Source organism: Dermacentor silvarum, chromosome 1 (assembly GCF_013339745.2).
Source record: "Dermacentor silvarum isolate Dsil-2018 chromosome 1, BIME_Dsil_1.4, whole genome shotgun sequence".
Classification (NCBI taxonomy): Eukaryota; Metazoa; Arthropoda; class Arachnida; order Ixodida; family Ixodidae; genus Dermacentor; species Dermacentor silvarum.
Genome location: NC_051154.1, coordinates 20,091,815 through 20,116,020, shown reverse-complemented (window position 1 = coordinate 20,116,020; position 24,206 = coordinate 20,091,815). Strand labels below are relative to the sequence as shown.

General features: G+C 42.3%; 2 protein-coding genes across 2 annotated transcripts in view; one reads left to right on the top strand and one right to left on the bottom strand.

Annotated features, from left to right (window-relative positions):
* Window positions 1–16,336, bottom strand: part of LOC119457664 (DDRGK domain-containing protein 1) — a 29,841-nt gene extending 13,505 nt beyond the window's left edge. Inside the window, exons 1-6 of the mRNA XM_037719304.2 lie at window positions 16,067–16,336; window positions 9,352–9,474; window positions 9,138–9,259; window positions 7,067–7,168; window positions 4,423–4,542; window positions 2,452–2,490 (exon numbers count right to left, since the gene is read on the bottom strand). Of these exons, the coding sequence (XP_037575232.1) occupies window positions 2,452–2,490; window positions 4,423–4,542; window positions 7,067–7,168; window positions 9,138–9,259; window positions 9,352–9,474; window positions 16,067–16,157 (597 nt within the window). The 5' untranslated portion in view covers window positions 16,158–16,336. The remainder of the gene's footprint in view (window positions 1–2,451; window positions 2,491–4,422; window positions 4,543–7,066; window positions 7,169–9,137; window positions 9,260–9,351; window positions 9,475–16,066) is intronic.
* A 204-nt stretch (window positions 16,337–16,540) lies between these two features.
* On the top strand, window positions 16,541–19,620 carry LOC119457645 (ATP-dependent DNA helicase DDX11). The gene has a single exon (XM_037719281.2). The coding sequence runs from the start codon at window positions 16,663–16,665 to the stop codon at window positions 19,288–19,290; it is 2,628 nt and encodes an 875-aa protein (XP_037575209.1). The 5' UTR covers window positions 16,541–16,662; the 3' UTR covers window positions 19,291–19,620.
* Window positions 19,621–24,206: the final 4,586 nt, after the last annotated feature.

The window sequence follows — 24,206 nt, the reverse complement described above, 5'->3', positions numbered from 1 at the left end:
CACATTGTCACAATATCTGGAGTACCTTTTGAACATGTTGGAAGCTGTCCAGAATAGAGCAGCCAGATTCATCTTGCACAAGTACGATTATCTTTCTAGCATTTCCCGGAAAAAAAAATCAGGCAAGTTTGCACTCGGTCGCGCAAAGCTTAGGCACAGCGAAGCTAGGTATTAACTTGGTTGCTGCAAGGTCTTAACTTGGTTTAACTTAACTATGCATGTAGGAAGGTATTCTCAAGCGATCATTTTTGAAGGTAGCTTCCCTTTCGCGACATTTCGCGTGCCTAGCCTACGAGCGACAGCGCTCCTGGCATGCCACAAATGCAGGCAGACTAACCAAGTTTGGTACAGTGCCAAGAACGGTGTAGCTTGCCGACGCCGAACGCGTTGGCACCATTTCGCGTGACTAGCGCTGGACGTATTGGTGCCTATGAGTGACAGTGTTCCTGGCATGCCACAAACGCAGGCAGGCTAACCAAGGTTGGCACAGTGCTAAGAACGCTGCTGCTTGCCGACGCCGAACGCGTTGGAGGCTGGCCGTTCGATATCAATCGGCCAGCTTCACTGTGTCTTGAGCTTTGTGCAGCCTAGTGCTAGCTTTTGCCTTTTTTTTGCTCCTGGCTCAGCGCACCGCGGAGAGAAGAGAGGCGGGGGTCGGGAAGGCAGGGAGGTGGCGAGGAGGAGACCGCGTGCACGCGGTCTCCTCTTCCTTCTTTGGGTTTCCATGGCTACGGCGCGGCAGGTTCTTGGTACACATCACAAATTACGGCTGGCTTAAACAACTTCGCTGTTAAAAAAAAGGCATTTCATTTCAGTCATTGGAAACTTGCTGTGTGATCACTCTTCTATGTCTGTTTCACAGGTACATTTGTATCAATAAATCTCACAGCCTGCCGATTCATGCACCTGTGTGCACGTCATGACGCCTTCACGACACGCTCAGTTTCAGGTGCGTACATGGCCACACGCAGGCATTTCCTTCGTCATCACTGCCTTGTGCTATTGCACATTAGAACAATCTTGTGGACGACATCACATCCATGTAAACCGCAAAACATTTTGTGATAACCTGAGTACGCTCTTTGATAACATTGTATGATGATGTTCTACTGTACTATTTGTAACCTTTGTTTTGTTACCTTTTTTTTGATGCTAACTTTTTTCTGTTCTGTACAAACTATTGTCCCCCTTACTCAATGCAGTTCAATGGGCCTGTTAGGTATTGTGAATGAATGAATGAATGAATGAATGAATGAATGAATAAATAAATAGTTAACGAAAAAAAATCTCAAATACAGTAGAACCCCGCTGTTACGTTTTTCACGGGACCGTAAAAAAAAACCCGTAAGAGCCGGGAAACGCAAGAGCCAGGAAACAGGAAAAATTTAGAAATGGGAGTAGTGTTGAACTGCTCACAATATTATTTTAATTCTCACGTGTGAAAAAACGTAGTTTCGGCCAACAGCCGAAGTATCGATTGCGATCGTCCGTATAAACTTGTAAACATTCGCTTCTTAACTAATTAACAAGCATGGTGTGAGCGCCCACAGGCAAACATGAACACATCCCACTCGATGATAGCAGACACACGCTGTCAAACGCTGGCGTGAGGAATTTAAGCGCCGCTGGAGAAGCGAGCGAAGTGACCTTCGTGCTGTTGTCTATCGCTTCAATGCAAACTGAGTGCCGAAAACACGCAGCAAGCACAAAGTTACGAGCCGCCGCCGCACCTACACTGCGTAGACTCTGCCCCCACGCAGATCGCTTTCAAGATACGACCCGCGGGACCGCGAGCCGCCGCGCAGTATGATGCCAGAGCACAGCGCTGCCCGCTATCCCTCGCTCTCTCGCCGGTGCCTCGAGCGCAACGGAAGGAGGCGCTTACTCCCTGCTTTTCTTTCTTTCGCGCGTGAGTCGCAGTCATCGGCTCCCCTAGCACGCTTTCACTCGCACATACCACATACAGCATGCGGCGACGGCGTTATCGCCCTTGGACTTTATACGGAACATCTATGAGTCAAAACCAATTTTAGGAGCGCAACGCGTCATAGACACCATCTTTAGATAGCAAATGCGGATCTCAAGGGCCATACTTTTACTGGCGGAAACCGAAAATACGAAATACGGAAAATACGAAAATACATTGGCCGCCCAAAGTGCCCCCGGCACTTTGGGCGGCCAATGCCATCGTGACGCAACCAAGCCAAGCAACATGAAAAGTCAAAATGGCCGCTCGGGCCGGCGCGGCGTGGCAGTTCGCAACGTATGATGCGGGAACGGTTCCACAGTTGCGACGTATCAGCAGGGTTACCAATGCATTGGGTTCTAAGGGAGCTGTGCCGGGACCGGCCGAAAACGACGTAACAGCCGGGAAAACGCAGCACCCGGGAACGTAACAGCGGGGTTCTACTGTAGCACAAACAGAAGGAAAAACAAACTGAGCCTTCCCACCTTTATATGGTCAAGAAATTCTTGTAGCTTGTTTTGAGCCTGTAGAGAAAAAAACAAAAATTCAGTCAGGAACAATAGGAAATAACACTAGCAATAATTTATCCAGCATATTATTAGTGAATATATTTTAGAAAAAAAAAAGCACCAATTTATAGGCACACTTCTAGTAAGCTGATTTACTGATTTTTAGCTGATCTGCTGGTACGTGTTGCAATTGGGCCAGTGAGTTTCATTCTTTCCTTTAATAATTGATTCAGGAATACTTTATGATAGACCATCTTCCTATTAGGACCTCATAATTGCAGATCTGGATCTAGAGTTGTACACTTCCTATTACTGACTGCATTAAGTGCACGAGAAGAAAGGGAACCGAGGGGCCCGATTTTTATTAATCATATCATAAGAAGCCAACAAACATTAACACCAAGGACAACAAAGGGGAAATTACTTGTACTTACTAATTGAATTGAAGAAATGATAAATTAATGGAAATGAAAATGGATGAAAAAACAACTGTCAGCTGGTGGAGAACGAACCCACGTCTTCGCATTACGCGTGCGATGCTCTCACCATTGAGCTACCGCGGAACCGTTTTCCCATCCACTTTCTGGGGTATTTATGTTTTTTACAACTAGAACTAACCCTGGGTTAATTTTTTAAATTCAATTTGTAAGTACAAGTAACTTCCCCTATGTTGTCCTTGGTGTTAATGTTTGTTGGCCTCTTATGATATTTCATTTCAGTCATTTCATCGCTCCTTCTTCTCAGGAACATGTACCATTAAGAAGTTACAAATGGTTCATGAGCTCTGAAACGATCAACAAGTTTATGCCATATAAAAGAAAGTTTAGTGGTTGATAGAGGGGGTTGTTTTCTTGCATTGGTATTTAGCTGCTTCAAGAAAAACTGAAGTGCGTGTCTAAATGTTTTACACAATGTACTATCAACCAAAGTTTACGGATCAAGGGATCTGACAAAAAGCTGAATATCTCCGCAGCCTCAAAACGAAGCCCGGTATTCCCATTTCCAGCCTCTACTGGTATATGCGAACAACATTGTGATGTACAGTTTTACTGGCTACTTTTAAAGGCTGCTCAGATATTTAGCGTTTCTCAGATCCCGTGACGGTGACAAGTACTTTACTTGGTCCAGAGAAACTCTGGCCCAGAGGAGCCGAATGCTCCCTCAGGTTCAAGTCTGTGGTTCGTAAACTTTTTTGGTCGATAGTACATAGCTGCATGCATGGCATAGCAAGGATGCCCATAATGTCTATTAGCAAGGGCACAGAAACTATGCAGAATTGAGCTTTCCTTTACCAGTACAGGTGTGATTCTCTAAACCTGTCTAAATGAAAAGGCGCAGTTGACACAAAATTCTGTGGTGATGTGCAATGTGTTGTCAGTCCAGAATGAAAAAAGAACGGAAAAAAAGGCTGACTGGAACACCTCTCATGCCTAATTAACTTAAAAATGTCACACTGTTTCGATATGTAGCCAGTCAATAAACATTTTGCAGCGTCAAAACTATGCAGCTGAAAATGAACCATGGCAGTGTTGCATATTATTAGCGAGAATGAATGCAGAAAAAAAGTGTTCTGGTGACAGTAAAATGAACCATGCCAGTGTTGCATATTATTAGCGAGAATGAATGCAGAAAAAAAGTGTTCTGGTGACAGTAAAATGAACCATGCGAGTGCTGCACATTATTAGTGAGAATGGACACAGAAAAAAAGTGTTCTGGTGACAGTGAAGTGAACCATGCCAGTGCTGTACATTATTAGTGAGAATGGATGCAGAAAAAAAGTGTTCTGGCAACAGTTTTATCCCAATTGAATTTTATTCTGACCTGGTAGTACACAAGTATTGTTGCAGAAAAGCATGCACAGTTAAAGTGCTTGTCATCTGTTACCCAAGATGGGAGATGCCCCTCGCTACAAGTAAGAGTATTTCTCAGGTGACGCTAGCTACTTACCTCTTCTTCAGTTGCAGCATCAAATCCCTCGCCTTCAACTGAGAATGCTTCTTTCAACTTGAGATATTCCTCCAATTCCTGTTTTTCCTTCTCCTCCTTTAGCCGCTTTTCTTCTGCTTCCTGAAACAAGGTCAGATAGATGCTTTTGGAACACTCATGTTTCATGCTATACACAGGTACAAAGGACTTCAAGCAATGGATGGCAATGAAGCCATAGTTCTTCTGGCATTGCCAATAACTTGTTGCCAAGGCACTCTCTCAAGATAGGAGACCAATCAATAATCATATATGGCTATAATCAACACAGACATAGTCTAAATAACCATGTCAACAACAACAGGTTCCCGATTTGCTTAAAGCAGTAATGACACAAGCTTGTTATCTTGTTTCTATGTATTTGATGGGTAGCTTTCGACTCAGTAATTAGGTTATACAGCCTCAATTCCTCAAGGGCACAATGAATAATTAAAGTTGCCTTTTAATGTGACCAGTTCAAAACATGTGCCAAGTACGGCCAATCTTTGGACATGAAGCTGTGCTTTGGACGTAAAGCTGTGCCAAAATCACTGGTATTAATCACAGATTCTTGCTTGAATTAGCCAATAAGGTACACCTGTCAACTTCCAACCCAGTCACCGATTCTTCTACACTAAAGACTGATTAGGAAAGGTTCCTGTCTTTAGATTAAAGAACACATAGAGGCTTTTGTAAATACAATGTGAAGTAGAACACTACGAAGCGTATCTAGCTCATGCTAGAGCAGAAGAGATCCTCAAGCAGAAACTTTTTGGCACAGGAGACCGAGTGCTGGAATTTATGACGGCTAAATTGGTGGTGATTTTCATAAGCAAGAACACAGCCCTCAGGATTGCCACTGCTTTGTGACTCAAATGCAGGCACTAAGATGATGGATCTTAAAACGAAGGCAGCAAGTTGGGACTAGCACATTGAGAACAAGAAGTGAAGAGCAGCATACATGAATACATTTCCTAGTTTGAGCCTGCTTTGAGCTCATGCATCATTGTTTTCATTGCGACATTCGAGTTGTCTGGAGAAGGCCTACTTGCAGAGCTTGGTATACAGTAGACTTCTGTTAATTTGACCTGGGCGGCAGTGCCAAACTTGGTCGCATTATCGAGCTGGTCAAATTAAACAAAATACAGAAAAAACACCGAAATACACCGCTCATTCATTTGGCAGTATTTGCCCAATTCCAACACACTCCCGAATCAAACGCGTGTCAGCTTTCTATGTGTCCAAAATACAAAGGTAACATAGAAATGAGAATAAAGCTCCTAAAGAAATTTGAAATGTCATGTGTAGTCAAATTTTTAGCAAGAAAAATGGCCAAGGGTTTATCATGTGTTGAACAATGACGGCTGGGTTTCCTAAAGTTAGCTTTGCTGCAATACAGCCCCGTCATGCAATAAAGCATACGAATGCGGTTTTGGTTTTGTATCAGTTAGCACCACCCAAGCAACGTTTGGACGAATTTTCTTGAAAAAATAAAAAGATGCACATTAGAATCGGATAAATACTGTAATGATTTATTGTGAGCTACTGTTTTTGCATAAAAATCTTCCTGAGGCAGGCCAAAAATAAGTGTTTTCTATGGATGACGACACTTGTTTGACGCATTCCCTGTACCCTAAGCACTGCCGAGACGCTGTTGCTATTTAAGTCAACACTGAAGTCACCATAGGGGTCGAGTGTGTGTGTGGTGACCAGCCAAGTTCAAATTATCTAGCAAAGCCGAATTTCAGGATCGAAGTAATGAAAGTTTAGTCCCATAGAAATGTGTGGGCATTTGCCCTTACCTCCAGTTGGGATCGAATTAACCAAAAAATCGAATTAACTGGAGTCAAATTAACGGAAGTCTATTGTGTACTCTTCACGTGGCAAAAAATTTCGTTTGTTGAAAATTGATTTCTGACAGATTTATTTCACCTTCAGCACCAATAAAGATATACAGCAGCAGAACAGATTAAGAATCTTAAATTTTTTCTGCCACTTTTGTCGCATCCTCAAATATTGACGGCATGTTAGAACTCTCAAAAATACTTGAGGTGTGGGAACAATATTTACTATTTAACCCACAATTTTGCTTGAAAGACAATGAGCCACATCAGAAATTGCATCTGTGGAAATTGCTGCTATTAAAAAGAGAAAAGAGAATACCCTACCAGCTGATGTACATTTGTTGCAGCAAACACGTATATGTGTCTATCTTGCAAATCTTTTTGCTTATATGGTTGGTGACTAAAAGTTTCAATTCAGAATTGTCTCAAGATACACAAGAAGCTATTTTGAACACCCCCAATCACTTTCATTAGTGCTCCAGATTTCGAGGTGTTATTTTGGCGTGTACATTGTACATGCAGTGCCCCAAAGGGACATGTTTTATTCTATTATGCTTTCTATCATTGCTGGTCCTTTTTATATTATAACAGAGTAACACACAGACTGGTCTTAACAAAAAAAGAGGACCAGTTATGACAGGCTGGTCATATCAGAAATGTAAACATACAATACTAATGTTGACTCGAAGTAAAAATACCCCCTCATTCATATACCTCTCAGATACCAGAGCTGTACACAACAGCTTGCCATGTGTGTTGACCCATGAAAATGTAAGTCTACTCACACGTTCAGCCTCAAGCTCCTTTTCTCGCTGCTCTTCCTGCTTTCTTCGCTCTTCATCAATTGCCTGCTTTTGGCGGCGCTCTTCCCGGTCCTCCAAATCCCTCTGGCAACAAAGAAAAACCATAGTGTTGTCTGTTTACAATCAATCTGTCCCCTTCCTGCCTCTGTCGCTGTAGCCCAAGACTGTGCTGCTTTTAAAAATGCAGCAAATGATATGTTATGCTGATCACTCCTCTCCGTAATGCCTTCAGGCACCAGGAGTATCTATTACTACTACAAATAAATAAATAAATAAATAAATAAACAAACAAACAGACAGACAGACAAGCAAGCAAGTAAATAAATGGCTGCATGGAGGAGTCTGGCATGTGAACCCCATCAGCACATGTTATGTGTAAACTAAACAATAAAATAATCACGTCAACGTATTCTGTTGTATTTCTAACACTTAGGATTCGGAATATTCCAAGCAGCACAAGCAACGCAAAACAGCTGGTCAGAAACTTCTTCACTGAAGCATGAATAGGTGAACAATTAAACTCTAAGGCTGCATGTTAAAGCAAGACATTTAACCAGTAGCACTTTTGAGCCTTTTGACAAAGCAGTCACACAAAATGCAGCAATATACCTCAGTTCAGTTCATGTCAGCTGTAGAAAGAGCCTTGCATGTCGCCCGCAAGGAGGAAGGGAAAGAAATGTCGATAGGTGAATGGCACTGTGTTCAGAGGATGCTATGCCTGCGGGGATGGTGCAGTGCCGGACAAGCAACCAATTTGGGGTATAGCAGAGAACAAGGTATGACCAACTGCCTGTGCTGGATGGCACAGCTGCTGACACATAATAAAACTGGTTATATCAATCATAGCACTGCCCCCTCAAGACGTCATTCGATCCTTCTGAAAAACAGCATATTGGTAAGGTGGAACAAGCTGACTGTCTTAAAGTGTAGATGAGTCAAGCTGTGTTTCTGCTGACTACAAAAACTGTTTTGGGCACAGATGCCAACGTTGCCTAGGGCTCCTGCATTTTGTTTTGCAAACCAACCTGATGTATGAACACCAAATTGTGGTGTGCTGGTATGCATATGCATTCAAGGCATTTCGAAGCCGCTTAATGCAAACAAACCCGTCTGGTATTTCAAGCATTTCGGGCTTCCCAGGAAAGAGAAATGCAGCCAAAAACAGCAGATGAGAGAAGTTTCATAAGGTGACTGGTGACCACTTCTGATATTCAGGCTATGGTGTACGTTTGTGAGCCGAATAGAGTTCCCCATTTATTATTAACAAAAAATTCAAAAGGAAGTGTTGTATTTCCTGTTATGCATGACACACCTATTCACGAACAAATCAGGTAAATTCAATACAATCGCAAAGTTCTCAAACCCGTCAAACATGTATGGTGTCAAACATGTAGTATGGCGAAGTTTCACAGAAAGCATTGTGCATCACATTCTTGAGTGGAAGCACAACACACTTATTTACAAACAAATAAGATAAATCCAATCATAGCTCCACAGTCAACCATGTATGGCTGGTTTCAAGGAAGACATTGAGCATGACTCTCAAGGTGCATGCTGCTGGATCTCTATTAAGTCAAGTTCTTTTTGCGTCTACTCATATGCAAAGCTGCCCCCTACAGGCACCACTATGAGATAATGCTAATGATGTTCACATATCTGGTAATCAGGATCTGCATTGTGCATGGCTCTGTCTTTTGCGGAACCCAATGGTGGACAGTTGATCACTACTGCAAATCCATAAAATTGTTTCATGTATTTATATGTTTACAAAATAACCCATAATCGTGTCCTAGACTTACATTTATTTCAGTGTTGTATATTTCAGACAAACATCCGTGCTCCTTATGAGTTAAAAATAACAAGAGCTGAAGCCATGCTTAGGATGCATAGTGCAGCAATGTGCCTCCTGTCTGACATTGAGCAGCACGAGCAGAGGACAAGGACAGACGAGACAGGATGATGCGCTGTCTCATCCATCCTTGTCCTCTGCTCGCATTGTTCAATTTAAGTATAGAATATCAACATGTCCATTTCGTACATTCCGTCAACATACCTCCCTCTGCGCCCGTTTCTCAGCCTTCAGTTCAAGCTTCTTGCGTTTTTTAGCTCCAATCTTTCCTTCCGGCATTGCTACCATGTCTTCCAGCATTTCGTCATCTTCATCATCATCATCATCTAGAAAAAGAAAAAAAAAGAAAAGAAAAATTGAAATTCACTCAAAATGCACACAATCACACTAGTTTTGTTTCTGGTTGCCTGAAGCTTACCATCATTAAGTTGCCGACCAGCTCCCATCCTTGCCCGCACATTTCGCCGTGGCCGCCGTATTCCTGCAGGTGCACCTCCTTCCCTGTTTATAGGTACCGCTCGAGCCTGAGGTTCCTTGTCACCTACAAAAAAAGATAAGGGGGCTGGTGTTCATTGCTGCTTCTTCATCTACAACAAGGATAAGGATTTCACCTGCCCATTGTTGGTTTTCCATACAATGTTGCAGCTTTCTCAAGTAAGAAGACAAATGCAAAGGTATATGGACATATGATTGCAGACTTCAGTATCATTCCGATTAACTCACGCTGTAAGTATACAGCTCCATGGTTAACGTACTGTCTATACCACAAAATCAGTTATACCTCTATTGATTGAGTTCCATGTCTGGAGAGAGAGGTTTTAAAGTACTAATCACATGTTTTTGAAGTTGTTTTAGCTTCACCGCGTGCTTCTCAGATTAAAAGGATGACACTTAGCAATCACGAAGGTTAGGAAACATAATATTATAATATGATGCTTAAGTTGGTCTTGAAATTCTGGACCTGGCATTATTGATATTATTATCATAATGTCATGACACAGAGACAAATTCTTTGACATGTAGCTATGAAGCTAGGCATCCTGATGTAGCTCAAGAGCGCTGCACACAACTTTTCTGGCTCTGCTCGCATGTGGTAGCTGCAGTGATTGTAGCAACGGAGCAAGCCAGGATACCGTGATGTCAAGATACAAACACCGCTCGAGTACAAAAACTGGTTTATGGAAACTTGTATTATAATAAATTATTTATGTCACTCTGACACTCACCAGCATATCTTCAAGCATTTAGAGTTTGAACCGTTATTTATTGCAAAGAAATGAGAACGTGAACAGTGTTCCTCTAATGAGCAGGATGGAGGAGAGGTTGGCTAGAAGAGACCCTCTGGCCTGCTACCTCTAAAGTTTAACATCCAAAAGCTGCACTAGGGCTACGAGATATCATAGTGGAGTGCTCTGGATTAATTCTGACCACTCGAAGTTTTCTTTAATGAGCACCAAAATCTCAATACCTGAACATTTTTGCATTCCACACCCACCAAAATGGGGCCACTCTAGCCAGAAATCGAACTCATGGCCTTGTATTCAGCAGCAGGCAGCCACAGAGCCACTCAAGTGGGTTAGTGATATATTAGCAATATACAGGGTGATAACTTTTAGGTTTTCTGGAATTTAAAAAAATTGCCTGTTGCAGATAACACAATTCCAGTCCTTGAGCTGGATTATTCAGAGACACGCAGAGAGGTGCATGACAAATCCAAACTCATATTCAACTAAATATTAAAAAAATGTCCAATTAACTTTTTAAATAATTACTTTACAGCACACACTGAAATTTACAAATTGTAGCCAGTGAGTTTGCAAGGCGTATCCACTTGGAATGAATTTGCAGAATGACACCAGTTTGGTGATATGCGCCATCAAACTAGCCATAAAAACGCACTGCTAAGCATGAGGTCGCGGGATCAAATCCCGGCTAAGGCGGCCGCATTTCTATGGGGGCGAAATGCAAAATCACCCATGTCCCGTGCATTGGGGGCACATTAAAGATCCCCATGTAGTCAAAATTAATCCTGAGTCCCCCCCTATGGCATGCCTCATGATCAGATCATGGATTTGGCACACAATACCCCAGAATTAATTTTTTAAAACTGTTGTTCCACTTACTTTTTAACACTCTTGTATGCATCGAAGCACAAGTAATTGGAACGCCCACATATTTTGTCGTACATTTTGCGAAATATCTCAAAAGTGGTGTCATCTTGGAGATTCATTTCAAGTGGATACGTATTGCAAACTCACCGGTTACAATTCATAAATTGCAACATGAGCCGTAACAATTAATTAGGAAATAATTAGTGATTTTTTAATTAGATTAATGTTTCAATTTCTCATGCTAGTAATGTGAGCTTCTTCAATTAATCCAGCTCGAGGACAAGAATTACACTGCCTGCCACAGGCAATTTTTAAAAATTCCTGAAAACTTATCACCCGTACAGTTAAACCTGCTTATAACGAACCTCCATATACCGAATTCGTAGATATAACGAAGTGGCAGCGGGAGACCCCCCCTCGAAATAACAAATTTTCCCCGCCAACAACCTAGACATTTCGCCCCAAATTTTGTCATTTTTGCGCGAGCAGCAACCGGAAGCACCTTCTCCGCCACGACAAAATGCGAAGCGGCGGCGGCGCGCTTGGTGCGCTCGAATTCACAGCGACTGCGAGGCGAGAGCGATCGCACATGTGCATGCGTGCACGAGGCGGGCCTGCATCCCTCGACCCGGCGATCTTGCCGCCGCGGGCGTGACCTTTCCCCCTCCCTTCATTCAAACCTAGGCAGCTGGCCCAGCCTACCAAGCTGGCACTCTTCTTTTCCAGTTGATGTTGCCGAAAAAAAAAAAAAAATGTTTTTTTTTTTCAACGCGCTGGCAGCGCTACTCTTTGGTTACCTGCACAAGTCTCTGCACTTCACTTCACTAAACTGACACTTGGTGACACTATACGACGCCATCGTGTCGCTCGCTCTTCGTTTCCGACACCTCGCGCTTGTGCAACACGCGTCCACGCATCCAGTACCTGGTGCGACATTCCAAGGATGAGTGCTTCGACGAAGAAACGCAAGATATGTAAAGGATTTTTTTTTCTCTCTTTTGGTCACGGAAAACATTGCACGTTACAATCGAGGGCGCGTTAGAATCGAGTAAATACGGTAAGCGTTTCTTTTTCTAATTTTTGTGCCGAACCTGCATATAACAAAATCCTCTTTATAACAAAGTTTTTTGGGAATTTGTCAATTTCGCTATATCCAGATTTAACTGTATATGTATTTTTAAATTTGCCTGCACTCAGTTCAGGGAGTGCAGCATTTTTGGCCTAATTTGACAGTGCAGAGCCTGCACTGTGCTCTTTGATATAACTTCGTGCAGGAGCCCAATTCAGCACGAGCTCACGGTTCTCCTGCACTTGCTACTTCAAAAGAGCAGGCGTCGTGCAAGCTATTGGTAGCATATGACAGTGCTGGTCCTGTGTGCAAGTGTTCTTTGCCCTCGTCTTTTCGTACTGTTTAGACTTGCAGGCTCAGCCCTACTTGATTTGTGATGCAAGGACGTAATATCTCGCTTCGGTTATAAGAGTCACCCTAGCTGTAGGAGGCGGGGCACAAGTGAGATGCCTCATCAGGATATGTTGGTAAAGGCTTGCAACAAACTAAATTGCTTTAGTTCAAAAGCTTTTCTTTTGATTAGCTTTTTCAGGAAGAAAAAAAAAAAGCATCCATGGCCATCATTTTGTTGCGAAACCCTGCACTGCACTCCCAAGAACTGGTCCAGAAAGTGCAGCCAAATCGAAAAGACCTATAATGTTACATACAATATGCTGCATTTAATGTGATCCCTAATATGCTGTCAGAAAGACCTCGAAATGTATAGCATTAAAGAATGACAAATTCAGCTAATTATTAATCATGTATAATTTTTGGTTTTTAATATGTCATTTGGCATAAAAAGTCCCTGTCATACCATTTAAAACATTTAAAAACACAAAATACTTGTAGCTTGCATATATGGTTTTCTGATGCATTTAAACATTTATCACACACCAACTTATTTGAAAATAAAACTTTACAGCTTAAGAGGAAGCTTTAGCTCGGGTGCTCCTATCTAAATACATGTAAAAGGAGAATTCGTTTTTCTTGGCAACCACTGAACCAAATTTGACAAGTTTGTTGCATTTAAATGAAAAACTTAAATCTAGTGACTATTGGTTTTGAATTTTTGATTTAGGTCGTCAATTTTTAAATTAAAAATTGCCAAAATTGCAAATTTTTAGAAAACGAAACTATAAGGTTTACAACTCTAACTCAGCAATCAAAAATGATATCACATGAATTTTAAAAAATTTAGTAAAATGGAAATACAGCTTTTGCAGAACCCTTGTACACAATGTAACGAATTCATGTAAGATATAAATTGACATATCGAATTTGTCCACTTTGAATAATCTAATGCATGTCGTTTACAGAACTGTGATAGCTGTTCTTGATGCAGAGCTATTAATTTGTAAATTTCATGATTCCATTTTTTCTGAACTTTCGAATTTTTGAAAATTCTTTAAAAAAAACTAAAGGCCCTAAATCGAAATTTCCCTTCCAACAGTCATTAGAATTTAACTTTCTCTCTCACATGCAACAAATTTAATTAAAATTGGTTTACCTGTATTTGAATAGACTGCATCAGAGTTGGGCACAAGCTAACGCTTCCTCTAGGATATGCACTGACATTTACAACTTGCACTTAGGGCACAGTATGCAGAGCAACATAATAGATGACAGCATGTCTTCATTAAAACGCACATGAACATTCCTCAGGGCAGTAATTTGGGAATCTTCTTGCTTGTTATATTAATGAAATTATAAATATAGGTGACAAACCATGCTATAATGCAGTCCAACATATGATAAAAAACCGTCTGGTCAGGTAAAACCATGGTGAAAATTACCCCTCTATAATATTTATGCTGATGACCACACGATAATGTTTCAGAATTCCAAATGACTATTCTCAAGCAGTACTTTAACAAGTCAACCCCAGAAAGCCAGAACACGATTTGTTTTATTTATTTATTTTATTTAGAAAACACCTTACAGGCCCTGTCGGGCACTGAGTATCAAAGAAAATTAAAACAACTTGCTCACATTTACATAATTCTGGTCTTGAGTACATTCCCAAAAAAGATTGGGTAAAAATTTATTATTATGGTAATATTTTAACCCTTTGATGGCTGGGTATTTCCTGACGTGTTGGTTAAGTGGACATTTCATGCAACAAGCTGGCACTTCATTGTCCCACTGTCTCCTAGTTCATAAATTCAACTATCAACTACTGAAAGGTAGCGCAATGGTCGGAAAATGTGACTGAAAACTCCTTCCAATGTATCAGAAATGCTACTGTGGGCTTTTCATTAAGTTTCCAGTGCTTAAATCGGAATTTTGAGGTGTAAAATTTAGCTTATCAAAAATGATATACTGGTCTTTGTTGGGTAAATAAAAGCGAAACAAATGCAGGATTGAAACAATAAGATTGAAATTGAAAACATTGATTTTTCTTGAACCATGTCTTGGGACGTACGTACATGTACCTGCCTAAATTATAAATGTTGAAAAAAAAAAAAAAAAAGCTTTTTTATTTTGTATTATGTGCAAATATAAATGTGTCACCCTCATGTCTAGTTTACATTACCAGTTTATTATTCAGGAAAAACTATTTTAAATAAAACATGTTTGTTCCGCAGGAAAAGTCGCTTATCAGCCTGCTGAAGCATTTTTATGATTTTCACAATAAATAAACTGTAGATTTCCCAGCAACATTTCTATCGTCCGGATCCTCTCATCCTCCTGCACTAACATTCCACCGAAACCAGACTGGTGGACTGCAGCCCCAGCTTTCCAGAGCCTGCTGCCATTTAAACTCATTTTTAAACTCCGTTCAATGTCTCTGGCAAGCTCTGCCTGCTACTATGATGTTATCATGTCCAATCGATGCAACCTCTCAGTGTGCATTTTACCATGAAGTTGCCACACATTTCCAGATCCATAGGCCATAATTTCTCTACCATCTCTACCATGAACCCTTTCTTTTTTTCCCTCCAACCCTTTCCATTTGGGAGGCACTGTGGGCCCTCTTGGAATCAACGTAACGCCTGTCAACAGCTGACACTTTCTTGAGCCAAATAAATACTACTACAACTACTACATAGCCTATACTTGTATAACATGGCTTTCAGACAAGCAACGCCTCAAAACTCCTGATGCCACACTTTGGTCACTTTCAAGATTGAACGTGAAAAGCTGTATGCACCCTCCATATTCAGGTGAACTTTGCGGTGCAAACGCTTCAGTACATGTTCCCTGTTCTATTATGTTTGTACACAAAATACATATTAAAGAGTGTTGCGGAGGCACGACACAAAGTTTTTGCGTGTGATATCTGCATATCTCGTGAACTACTATTCTAGTTATTTCTGACATTGCAAAAATATTTTCACCCTGAATACTGTGCTCATGCCTTCATGCATTAACAGGTCCATCAGTACTTTGCGCTGGTACCACAGGATCTTCGGCACACATTTATTAAATTTAAAATGTGTCATCATCCTTAGGCTAAGCAGAGTGGCAAAACAAAATGAATTAGATCCCTTATATTATTAGGGGCATTCACCCCAGAAGTATCACTTTACCAAAATCCCTTAAGCGCTTTGACTGTTTCCCGTTGATATAAAAACTGTGCGAAGGGCGAATCCTGAAGCGAGTGAAAGAAACATGACAAGCTCTTGTGAACTTGTCCTTCGTGCTGTTTCTGTTTAGGGCATAACCCACTTTTAATTGAGATAAGAAATATATACTTTGCACGCTGGAAAACGCTAACTCGTCTCGAAAGAGGTGACAAAAGCAAGAATACTCATTACAAAATTTACCCGCGAGTGAGATTGGCTAAAGGACAATCAATTAGCAACAACAAATAGACCGCAGGTAGTGGCGACAGCTGGTCCCAGACTACGACAAAACACACAAGTTACTCCGATACCCAAGAGCACCCAGTTCCTGTTTGTGTCAATGCACGTCACAACGCGACAAGCAGATGAGCTGGTGATGTGCCTGTGTCGCGAAAAGAAACTCACTTGACGTGCTGCCTCTCCAAACAAGCAGGCCGATGAGAATGACAGTAACAAGGGAGATAGCTCCCGTCAAAATCATAATTAGATCAGACATTTTGGGCGACTTCCTCGGCACTACACAAGACGATTTCCTAAGAGTCCGCAAAACTATGTAATATCGTAGCCGATGCACAGCGGCGGAGGTGTCTCAGCACAAGCACAGATAGAAAGCAGACCACGACGGCCACGACCAACCACGACCGCCACACCACCACGGCTCACGACATAACACCTCAAGCAAGGTCCGCAGTCGCACCGGTCAGAGTAGATACATAGAATAAAGAATTCCTACAGTATGAGCAGTTTAATTAAATTTTCAAGGTTTTAACTTGAATAGCTAGCTTCTGTGAGATTACCTAATGAAAGAAGATCGAGCGGTCGTGGCAGAACGTGCGGCGCACTTGTTTCGTTTTATGACGTCACGCAGACACCGCGAACTTTCGCGCGTCTTTGCTGCACCGTTACGGGCATTTGCCGATCTCGAAAGCATATGTAACGTATTTCAACCCGTTGCGATTGCTTCAGTGTAGTTGTTTGCTTTTGAAGTTATAACAGTTGTTATGGAGCTTGACGATGTAGATTTTCACTTTCCTTTCGAGCCGTACCCAGTGCAGCGCGCTTTTATGAAAGCGTTGTACACAGCGCTCAGCGAAAGCAAAGTCGGCGTTTTCGAAAGCCCAACGGGTACAGGTAAATCTCTGAGCATTTTGTGTGGAGCGCTGGCGTGGTTGAGCGAGTACAAGCAATCAAAGAAGGCCTCGTTGGAAACAGAATTATCAGAGTTACGAAAGGAGAGTGCCTCATCGATTGATGCTGGGGACGACTGGTTGACAAAAGGTGCACAGAAGATGCTAGCAAACCAACGACTGCGGGAAGTTGAACGCCTGTATGAAGCACTCATGGACAAGGAAAAAAAGTTCGAAGACCATAAAGAGGACGCGAGGAGGCGATCTGGTACTCGAAATGCAAAAGCCAAAAGTGTACCGCAAGGCGCTGATGACATCACCAAAGAAACCGAATCAATTGCTCGACTTCTGGCTGAAATAAACGACGACCAAGAGGACGTCGTTGACGACTACGACAGTGATGACGACGCAGCTCGTGGTGATGACGGTGACGACTTTCCTGAAGCTTTGGCGGGACCGAAAATAATTTATTGCAGCAGAACACATTCCCAGCTGACACAGTTGGTGAGAGAACTGAAGAAAACTGTGTACAGCGATAGTATTCGCACTGTGACATTAGCATCTCGAGGGAATCTGTGTATCAATGACGTGGTGACGAAACTAGGTAACCTGTCATTAGTAAATGATCGCTGCTTGGACATGCAGAAAGCTTCCTCTAAGCCAAAGGTAGCAGCTTCGCCTGAACGCAAGCGAACCAAGGCAAATACAGTGGGCAAATGCCCTTTTTACAGGCCCCAGGCTATGGAGTCCCTAGCAATGGACATTCTAACTGAAGTACGAGACATTGAAGAAGTGGTTCATCAAGCAAGAAAGGATAAAACCTGCCCATACTACTCATCACGATATGCAACACCAGATGCAGAACTTGTGCTAATCCCATACAATATACTTTTGCAGAAAACGACAAGGGAAGCATGCAAGCTTGACGTGAAAGGCAGTGTTGTGATCATTGACGAGGCGCACAATCTTCTGGAAACTATCAGCGACTTGCACAGTGTGAATTTAAAGATTGCTAACCTCAAGGACGCCCAGTGTGTGCTGAGTGAATACTTCAATCGCTACCATGCTCGGATGAACACCAAGAATGTATTGTACATTAAGCAGGTCCTCTACATACTCAAGTGCTTCATACGTTACCTAACTGGAGGTGGCAAAGAGTCTGTGCAGAGTGATGTTTCTACCATGTGTACAGTGGCTGCATTTGTGGTACACACTGAAATACACCAAATTAATTTGTTCAGGGTGGTGCACTACTTGGAACAAAGTCAAATTGCCCTCAAGGTCAATTCCTTTGCAAAAAAAGCCACTGTAGCAGCAGCAAAAAAATCGGAAAACATGCAAGCAGTCAAGCTATCCAACTTCATCAATTCCATGAAAAAATGTAATTCAAAACAGTCGGTGCCCACAAAGGAGACATCCTCACAGCAGGCCGAGAACAGTTTTGTTGTGTCTGGAAATCCTATGATAGCTGTGCAGGAATTTATTCGTGAACTTGCATACTCTCACAATGATGGCCAAGTATTGGTGCACAAGGCTAAATGCACAGAAAACTCATTTGTGAAGTACTTGCTGCTCAGCCCTGCCAATAATTTCAGAGATATTGCATCTGAAGCACATTCAATCATTTTGGCTGGAGGAACAATGCAACCTACTAGCGAGTTCGTTGACCAACTCCTAATTCCTGCTGGAGTGTCTCCAGAACGCATCATGCATTTCTCGTGTGGCCATGTTGTTGCCAAAGAAAATCTATCTGTAATCGCTTTAGGCCAGGGACCCACAGACAGAGTCTTTGAATTTACGTACAAGAACAAAATGGACCCCGAGATGATAGATGAACTAGGAAGGGTACTTGTGAATGTGACAAGGGTCGTCCCAGGTGGCATTGTGTGTTTCTTTCCATCGTACGAGTACGAACGTGCAGTCTCACAAAGGTGGAAAGAAACTGGCGTTTTAGAAAAGTTTGCCATGAAGAAGCACATTTTTCACGAACCTTTGAAGACTTCAGAGCTTGAAAGCACTCTGGAACGGTACAGCCAATGCGCCAAAGCTTCGTCTGGTTCAGAACCCATGACAGGAGCCATCCTCTTCTCAGTAGTAGGCGGAAAGATGAGCGAAGGCATAAATTTTTCTGATGACATGGGTCGTTGTGTTGTTATGGTTGGCCTTCCCTTCCCTAATGCTAAAGCACCAGAAATGATGAGCAAAATGGAATTCTTGACTGCTACCTACTCACGAACAAATGATGGGCGCACTGCAGGTCAGGCGTACTATGAAAGTGTCTGCATGAAAGCAGTGAACCAGTCAATTGGCCGAGCCATTCGTCACAAGGATGACTATGCTGTAATACTACTGCTCGACCAACGCTACCAGAAACAAAGTGTCACGAAAGCTTTGCCTGCTTGGATACAGGACAGCCTCACCATCCCTGCAAAGTTTGGGGCAGCATTTGCGGCAATTCAGCATTTCTTCCGAGGGCGACGGAGTCTGCAGAGCACTGGCTGAGGTCTTTGCCAAGTTGGGACCAGGCAGCTTTTGTCGTGCCTGTGCAGTGTTTTGCTGAATAGAACATGTTATACTTCTCTTCACTGGCCACTTTTTGCCCAGGAACAGTCATGGCTCAATTCGTGTATCATTTTTTTACTTCCTTCAAGGCCATGCAGAAAGCTTACCGTTACGGGCATTTGCCGATCTCGAAAGCATATGTAACGTATTTCAACCCGTTGCGATTGCTTCAGTGTCGTTGTTTGCTTTTGAAGTTTTAACAGTTGTTGTGTTGTGAAGTTCGTGAGAAAAGCAAGCAGCACAGACGAAGAAATAAAGACAAGTATTCTAGTGTTGAACAGGTTGTATTTGCATCTATTCATTCTGACATTCTACAATGAGATGCTTTTGTTGACAGTAGTTGATTTTCATGTTTACATACACACAGACACTGTTGCATTTCAGCAACCACTTGTATATATTTTGCATGAAAGCTTCAAGATTGCAAAATGACTTTGTGAACAATTTTGTATTGTTTGTCCAATTTTGCTAAGTTTCTAGCCAATATCAATGCACCAATACTCTGACAGCACACTTCTGTTACTCCAACTGTGGGTAATTCATTTCTATTTAAACAACTCTGCAATTCTGTCCAACCACAGTCCTATCGCATTAAAGTTATGGAAGTTGACAGCACAGTAAGAAGCAATGTGGCACCTTGATATAATTGCAACAGTACACTCTCTTATCTATTCACACCCCATACAGCCAAAAATGCACTGCATGAAGACAATGTTCCAAAGGCTCTTTCATGCCACAATGAAAAAGCACATAAAATGCATAAAAATATATCACGGGGTCTCTCGGATTATAAAAAAATCCTAAGGGAAGCTTCGTAACAAATATTAAAATCCGTTAGCACTATTCCGTGTATAGATGTATAAAAATATGTGTGCTGGACGAAGTGGGCCTAAAAGGACAGGCACAGTTACGAAAAACAGTGCTCGTACACTAGCTGCCCATTTCAATGTATAGAGCTGCACACTATCAATGCGGTATAAAATAAGCTGTATAACAACTTGGGGGGGGGGGGGGGGGGGGGGGGGGTGCTTGCATATGGACGGAATGTTAAGTATGTGTCACACATTGCTGAAAAGTGAACAGCATACAGGTTGCAAAGTGATGAGTAAAAAGCACTGGATGGCTCGGGTAACAGACCCGGAGGTATGAGCACAGGCCAGAAACTGAAGATCGAGTGACAGTTGCCGGCAAAGCTACAAAATTACTGTCGGCTTTTGACCTTCACTTAGAAGCCTAAACATGACACCTTTCTGTTGGCTGCCGCACTCGCTGAGCAAAAAAAGAGAGGCCATGCAGTGCATGGCCTTCAAGATTGACATACACCCAGACAGGCTTCTGTAGTGCTGGCCACTGCCACCACTGCACAGCAGACAAAACACTAGCGGTCACATGTACCTTATTCTCAGAGATGGAGAGCATGTGCCATTTTAAGGCCACGTTGTACATTACATGTCAGTTGCATGCTGCATGGCGGTGCTTGCTGCAGACTTTGCCCACTGGGTGTAAAGGCAACAGAAAGTGGTCATGCTTGCAGCTGGCAGTGAAATGACACAGTATTCTAAAGCGCCGTTTCTAGCAACTCTACCACAATGTGCCTGGAAGGTAGAGCTCCAAGTCGGGCTAGTTGGTTGACATGCATGGTATAATTTTTTAACTGCGCTAACACACACTGACAAGGACGAGGTAGACAAGACAAGACAAGGCACGTCTTGTCTACCTCGTCCTTGTCAGTGTGTGTTAGCGCAGTTAAAAAATTATACCGTGCCTGGAAGGTGTTAAACACACATCATGCCTGCACTGGGATTTTTCAGATCTGAGTTTCAATTGAGGTCTGTAAAATAACTAAGATGGTACAATGAGAAGGTAATGCAGTTAACCAAGGACATCAAAACAAATGAAACAATTGCACATTTTTTTTTTTTTTTTGAGATTCAAAAAGACATGTCAACAACAGGGATATCCATAAATACCAGGTTTTGTAAAAGTGATCATCAATACACATTACACTACATTAGTGTGTTCCACTTTATGTAAAACAACCTTTATGACAAAGGTGGTATGTTGTATATACAGGTGCAACCAATCAGAAGTTGTTAGGCTTCCAATTTTTAGGTGTTTACCTTTCTCCAAAGTTGGCGAATGCTTTTCACCGCTGATAAGTTTTTTAGAGATCTTTTTATCAGTGATCGCTCCGAAGGAAGTCAAACAGCAGTGATAATTGATCAAAAGAAGCTAAAAACACCTACAAAACAGCGCGACGAGATAAATCTCAATATCAGCTTCCGCAGCTACTCAGTAAGTTAGTAATACATGCATTCAAAACAATTTGTCACCTAAAACGACGTAAGAGTGCCAAGAACTGTATAGTGCAAGACCAAATGGAAGACGCCACCCTTCTCAATAATTGCTTCCGTTCCCCAAGGCACACACCGGGAAATTTTCTGTTTAGTGTACGGACACTTTTAGCAGAATAATGTACATGGCTATTAAGGTGTGCATTGCGTACTTTGACCTGCATTTGATCAGAGAAGTTGAATTTCTTGAGTGGAATTATTATGATTACTGCAAATTTTTGTGGCACTTCATGAGGCACCCACTGTAAAGATGATGGCAACATGGTTCCTGCATGCTTTGGCTTGTAACAACTAGTGCTATGAGCAGGCCTTCAAGCAATGCAAGTGGATTTAATGGGGGAGAGGTGGAAGTTGATGAAAATGTCCTGTAAAATTAAATTCTTTCCTTTCACTTACGTGGGAAAATTCAGGCAAATTGATGTTAATGCCAGAAGCAATGGGCCTTTTAAAATTTTAAAGTTGCCTTTGGGTTATTTAAATTTAACAGTTTTGATGAGCTTCATTGGGATGTTGGGCTAGCGTGTTTCATCAGGATGCCTGCAAAGAAACCAAGATTTGCTATACGCTCTTCGTAGGATGGCGCACCAAGGGGAGGAGACAATTGAAAACATAACAGATAAAAACAGTGCTTCTACATTTCCTATGATCCAACAAGAGTTATTTTGCACATTTAAGAACTGCCATTTATTTGGGCAACATACCACTCTACTCTTTCGGATAGATGAAGAGCAAGCCTGCTTCATTTCAATGTTCACATTCAAGGTTGCTGCAATTGGACCATTGCCACATATCCAATGGAGGAATAACTTAGACACAAAGAGCTTAGGAACTGTTTCTTAGTTTTAACTGCTTTGAACATATGTATAAATATCAAAAAAGAATAAAGGGAACTGAGGTGCTTGAATCATTGGCTTCACTGCCTGTTGTCTTCACATGGCTGCTATATTATAACAGGCAGATGTTTTCTGGTATTTTTGAAATAAATAGGTAGGTCAGTTCTTGGTAGCAGCTGTTTTCAGCAAACATTTTATGCAACATATTCAATAAGTTTATTAGTTAAGATCAAATATATTAATTGTAACACTTAATTAAAGGGGCCCTGAACCATCTTTTTTTGAAGCATTAAACACGCTTTGGAAAGAGGGATGTGCTTCCAAGGAATATAGTACTAAAAGAATTAAAAAATAAGACATAGTATGAGGCGGATATATTACGAGCGCAATGTTTACCTTTCACATTTCCCCTCAACATTCTCTGTTCCAAAGGAGCGGGGTAGCGCCAGTGGCGGAGTCTTGCCTGCATTACGTTTCATTCCTACATGGCCGGGTGGAGTGTGCGGTTTGCGCTCAAGCCCAGCACTCGACCGCTGGTGCTGCCATGCACCGCTCGTGCGTACCATATTTCTAGCCGCACGGCCGGGCTCGACTTGCGCGCACCAGTCGAGCCCGGCCGTGCTAGCCGCCGCCGTTGGAACGGAAAACACGCTGGGCTGGTGGCGACTAGGCACAACTGTGGCTGCTGTTAAGGGTTCGATGGTATTCCTAAATAAACGCATCACTGTTTTGATGATCCAAATATAATATCACTATCAGAGAGGGAGCAGTCTACCTGACTGGAGCAGTATTTTTTAATTTGTGGTGTTGCTACGCTGCGCTCCGCAACACCCCAACGACCGCTGCTTCGCGTACCGACCGCGCCGCCAAACAGAGAGGAAAAAAGAAAATGGTGACACTAAGAAAAAAAATAACGTTTCTAGCCGAAGCCGGATTCAAACCTGCGTACCCTCGGTCTGAAAGCGAGCATCGTAACCACTCGGCCACATAGACACACTTCTAGAGCATGCATTCATGCGAACCATATGATTGCGTTCGAGCGCCCTCAGCGAAAGAAACCACCTAGAAACATGGTACACGCGAGCGGTGCCAGTGGTTGGGCTCTGGGCTTGGGCGCAAATAGAAACACGCAGCCAGGTGCGGCTGAGTTGACAAGACAGATGGTTTCTCCTGGAAGTGCGCAATTATTATCTGAATTTAGAACGCAGATTTCCAATTAGCTCAGCCTGTTTAGTTAATTGTGTCAATATATGAAGTAACAGTAGGAAAAGACAGACTGATCAAAACATCTTGCTGGCTTCATGTCAACTATGGGCTAATGGCAGCGCTCGATGGGAATCTGCTCTATGACGAGATGTGACAGCGACTGGCACTGCTGACAGCCTCGAAATGGGCAAGGAACAGTTTGAAAGGAAAGCATTTGGAGAGAGGTCAACTTTGTGCTTTGCTTGTGAACTCCTCGTGTCGCACACCACTGCGAAATTTGGCCACAATGTTCACAGCTGCATGCATATACTATCTGCAGAACGTGTTTTCTCACCAAGCCCGAGAAGTGGTTCAGGGCCACTTTAAGGGAGAAAGTTTAGGTTGAGAAGTAGTAGAACACTTCAGCAGCCCACACTGCAATTTCAAGTTTAGTGGGTACCTCAAAGGTAAAGAATTGAGTAAA